The 4,327-nt window shown below is 44.0% G+C and overlaps 1 protein-coding gene across 3 annotated transcripts in view; it reads left to right on the plus strand.

Moving 5' to 3' along the window:
- Nucleotides 1–4,327, plus strand: part of kcnh6b (potassium voltage-gated channel, subfamily H (eag-related), member 6b) — a 13,845-nt gene that overhangs the window by 1,326 nt on the left and 8,192 nt on the right. For 2 of the 3 annotated variants that reach the window (XM_032502437.1, XM_032502438.1), the window contains exons 3-9: nucleotides 1,117–1,542; nucleotides 1,770–2,163; nucleotides 2,387–2,586; nucleotides 2,683–2,935; nucleotides 3,026–3,219; nucleotides 3,663–3,771; nucleotides 3,960–4,229. In XM_032502437.1, coding sequence (XP_032358328.1) covers nucleotides 1,117–1,542; nucleotides 1,770–2,163; nucleotides 2,387–2,586; nucleotides 2,683–2,935; nucleotides 3,026–3,219; nucleotides 3,663–3,771; nucleotides 3,960–4,229 — 1,846 coding nt within the window. Of the gene's footprint in view, nucleotides 1–661; nucleotides 888–1,116; nucleotides 1,543–1,769; nucleotides 2,164–2,386; nucleotides 2,587–2,682; nucleotides 2,936–3,025; nucleotides 3,220–3,662; nucleotides 3,772–3,959; nucleotides 4,230–4,327 lie in introns of those variants that run through there. The other variant, XM_032502439.1, reaches the window with a different exon arrangement.

Consider the following 4,327-nt stretch of genomic DNA (forward strand, 5'->3'; position numbering starts at 1 on the left):
GGGGGGGCGAGAACCTTGCATGGGCCGAGAGCCAGGGAGTCCCATTTAAGAGCTTTAAATGAATGAATATTGGCCATTCACCACCGAATTTCAAATGCCACACGATGCATTCACTGCTTGCCAGAGTCTGTCAGTCTGTCATTAAAGAGCTCACATTTGTTATGTTTTGAGGCTTCCAGAAAGTTGCCATGATGGAAGACTGCCGTCAATTTCACCCACTAATGGGAAATCTGTAGATGTTTTTGGTGGCTGGGTGTTTTCCTTCTGGGTGTGAAAAGCAAAGTTGCATTGAGCCACAGTTCAATTCAGACCTACTGTTGTTACTGCTGGAGCCCTGGGGCTCGGCATTCCGCATCACTGCCTCTGTGGGATGGTTGTGATGGATATGAAACAACTGCAAGTGTTTGCAACAACCTGTGACATTGCTAAATGGGGTCACTTGTTGATTCCTGTCTGTCTGTCTGGCCGTATCTATGTATATACATATATATATTATATATGTATAGATAGATATATAGATACATATATATAACTATTCAGCTATCTGTCTGGTAGATAGATCTATCTGCAAGGTCAGTGAGATTCGTCAGGGCTGCTAATGTTAATGAACTTAGTTATGTGATTGTGATGCCTAACGCGTCACTAAAACCCTCCAGCTCACCAGCATGCTCAGTCTGCTCTTGCACGGTTGATTACAGCACACTGTTGCTTTGGCTTTTTAACTATCTGGAAATAATTGTGCTATCTGGATGTAATCTTTGCTCTCGACTCCGTTGGGAATCACCATTGACAGGATGGTCCAGGATTTGTTGGACCTACAAGGTGGCAAAACCAGAGCATGCAGCCTCCAGCAAGAATTTGGTCAAAATATTCCGACTTCTAGAAAGGTCTGTTGGTTAGTATGAGTTCAGATAGTGTACTTGTTTTCTCTTAAAAGATTATTATTGCTTTGTGTCAAAGTGAGAAGAGTTGCAGTTTTATGTTTGGTTAATGTAATACTGTTTATTTGTCTTCTGGGAGAGGATTTCCCTATAGAGGATGCATAATTAAAGGAAGATTAAAAGCCAGTGTTCATAAGTGAGAATCACTGCATACTAATGCATTCTTTATGCTTAGGTACTTTCTTTGGAGTCTGATGTACTGCCCGAATACAAGCTCCAGGTGCCAGAGACAACATGGTGGATCTTGCTTCATTACAGCCCCTTCAAGGCGTTTTGGGACTGGATTATTCTCATCCTGGTCCTCTACACAGCTGTTTTCACTCCTTTATCAGCTACCTTCCTCCTGGATGAACACGGGGATTTACGGCAAAGGAGTTGTGGCTACACATGTAGCCCTCTAAATGTGGCAGACCTTATGGTGGATGTGTTGTTTATTGTGGATATAGTCATCAACCTTCGCACAACGTACGTGGATCAAAACGACGAGGTGGTCACACAGGCGAGCCGGATAGCCAAGCACTACGTCAAAGGCTGGTTCCCGATTGATCTGTTTGCAGCGATTCCTTTTGACCTTCTCATTTTCAGATCTGGCTCTGACGAGGTAAGAACTTTGCCTCTCTGCACATCATATTAAATGACATTTTTCAGAAGAACCCGAGTTAACATTGTTTGTATTGTTTCTAAAATAACTTTGGAGGACTTCCTTAGATACAAGTGTACTGTCCTCAAGTGTCTAAACTTCTTGTATGAGTTCTCCAAAGTTACTGTAAATTGAACAGCCATTTCCCTGCCTAACATCCTCTCTCTTGTCGTTGATGGACACCAAAGATGGCAACCTTAACCAGCCTGCTGAAAACCGCTCGGCTGTTGCGACTGGTCCGTGTGGCAAGAAAGCTGGACCGGTATTCTGAATACGGGGCTGCTGTCCTGTTCTTGCTCATGTGCACCTTTGTGCTCATCGCCCACTGGCTCGCCTGCATTTGGTACGCTATTGGCTTTGTGGAGAGGCCGTACACAGAGACTGGCTGGCTAGACAACCTGGCCGAACAAGTGGGCAAGTTATACAACGACAGTGACTCCACATCCGGTCCATCAGTCAAAGACAAGTACGTCACCGCTCTTTACTTCACCTTGAGCAGTTTGACGAGCGTAGGGTTCGGTAACGTCTCTCCAAACACCAACTCAGAGAAGATCTTCTCCATCTGCGTCATGGTCATTGGCTGTGAGTTAAATAACACTGTTAGGGACTGTACGGAAATTATTGGGGTAGGCAGGCGGGTATAAGCCTTGTTTCACTTTCACAAATGTTTGCACAGTCCCTTAAAATCCAGAATATGAAATGGTGTCATAACCCCTTTTGCATATTTAACAAATATTACAATTAGAATGCCATAATCACAAGGGCCTTATGATAATCTATGTGCTTGTTGCTTCTTCTGTCTCAGCCCTCATGTATGCCAGCATATTTGGGAATGTGTCAGCCATCATCCAGCGGTTGTACAATGGCACAACACGCTACCACACCCAGATGCTGCGAGTCAAAGAGTTCATCCGATTCCACCAAATCCCAGGTTGCCTTCGCCAAAGGCTGGAAGAGTACTTCCAGCATGCCTGGTCCTACACAAATGGCATTGACATGAATGCAGTAAGTAAAAAGTAAAAAGTGACAGGACTATACCTGCTGTCAAGGTTGTTGAATCCATTCGCTGACAAGTTGATGGTCTTGTCTTCTCATGTTCAGGTTCTGAAGGGATTTCCAGAGTCTTTACAGGCAGACATCTGTTTGCACTTGAACAGATCTCTGCTACAGAACTTTAAGGCTTTTCATGGTGGCAGTCAAGCCTGTCTGCGCGCCTTGGGTATGAGGTTCAAGACAGTCCACGCTCCTCCTGGAGATACTCTGATCCACTATGGAGACATCCTGGACTCTCTCTTCTTCATCTCACGTGGTTCTATCCATGTCATTAGGGATGATGTGGTGGTCGCCATATTAGGTATGTAACTGTAGACAATTTGATAGTGGTATCTCAAGAATGCTCCAAAAACATTATCTTCTCTAATATAAAATATTCATGCTCTTGCAGAAAAGAATGACATCTTTGGAGAGCCTATCCACCTGTATGATGTGCCGGGGAAGTCCAATTCGGACGTACACACCGTCACCTACTGTGACCTGCACCGCGTCCAGAGGGACGACCTGCTGGAGGTCCTTGATATCTACCCTACCTTTGCAGACAATTTCTGGAGGAACCTGAAGATAACTTTTGACCTAAGAGACGTATGTTGGCATTTGATTGCAAAAAAATAAAATAAACATAACATCTTGAGTATTTTACTTAACAGTATTTTACTTTCTCATTGAGACACAAAATATTCAACCATTTCTCATTAGAATTAGCGTTTCCCCCTAGAAAATAAGACTCAATGGTTAGCTTCAATTCCAATACAGAAACTCCAATGGAACTACTGCTACCACAATGCGTCTGACTTGAGACCTTTGTTGCATGTATTTCCCAATTTCTCTCTTCATCCCCCTCATTTTTCATCTTGGAAAATAATTCTTTAGGAAAATAATTGTACGGCTTATTGCTAATATTGCACCCTTAACCACCCAAAAGGGCATTTCCCTCTTTGAATTTCTATTTGTAGATTGCCTTCTGTGCTGAAAAGCACAAATGCTGTTGTAATGCGTGTGATACGGTTTTCCTCTCTGCTCATCAGGCTGATCAAGTACCACCAATAATAACAACTGATGATTCTGGTGACGACTGTGGGTATCGCCACAAGCCGAAACACCGAATCCACACCCTGGACTGCAGAATCAGGCCAGGTGAGATATTTGGAACACATTTCCTTCACAGTCAAACTTCTTGACACACAATCTTTTGCATTCAAGGCTCTGCTTGGCTTTGCTTGGCTCTAAAAATCATCAATCTGACTGATTGGTACCCTTCACTGGTCTTGAGTGAACATCGCAGAAAAGTATAAAAGAGTGATTGAATGCTTTCCTGAAAACAGATGGAATCGATCATGAAGACTCGTACCCCCTTCAGTCCTTCCATCATGGTCACTCACATCCTCAGGCCCACTGGGATGACCACTGTAGCTGCGGATCCCCGTGTTCCCAGTCTAGTGAAGACCTGGCTAAGCCTCTTGCCCATGGTGCCAAAGTGGAGCTTTACCCACCAGAAGATGCCAGACAGGACTACTCCACCTCTGTAGTGCAGCTGATCCCCCTGAGTGGCACCTCAGTGGGGAGGGAGGCAGTGTTGGATCGGGGCCTTCAAGGTAGATAGATCTGTCTTAATGGAAGTCTGTCCTGGAATAATAATAATTGTATTGATCTCTTCATTGCACTCATGCCTCTATATTGTTTCTGTTTAGAG

Source organism: Etheostoma spectabile, chromosome 21 (assembly GCF_008692095.1).
Source record: "Etheostoma spectabile isolate EspeVRDwgs_2016 chromosome 21, UIUC_Espe_1.0, whole genome shotgun sequence".
Lineage (NCBI taxonomy): Eukaryota > Metazoa > Chordata > Actinopteri > Perciformes > Percidae > Etheostoma > Etheostoma spectabile.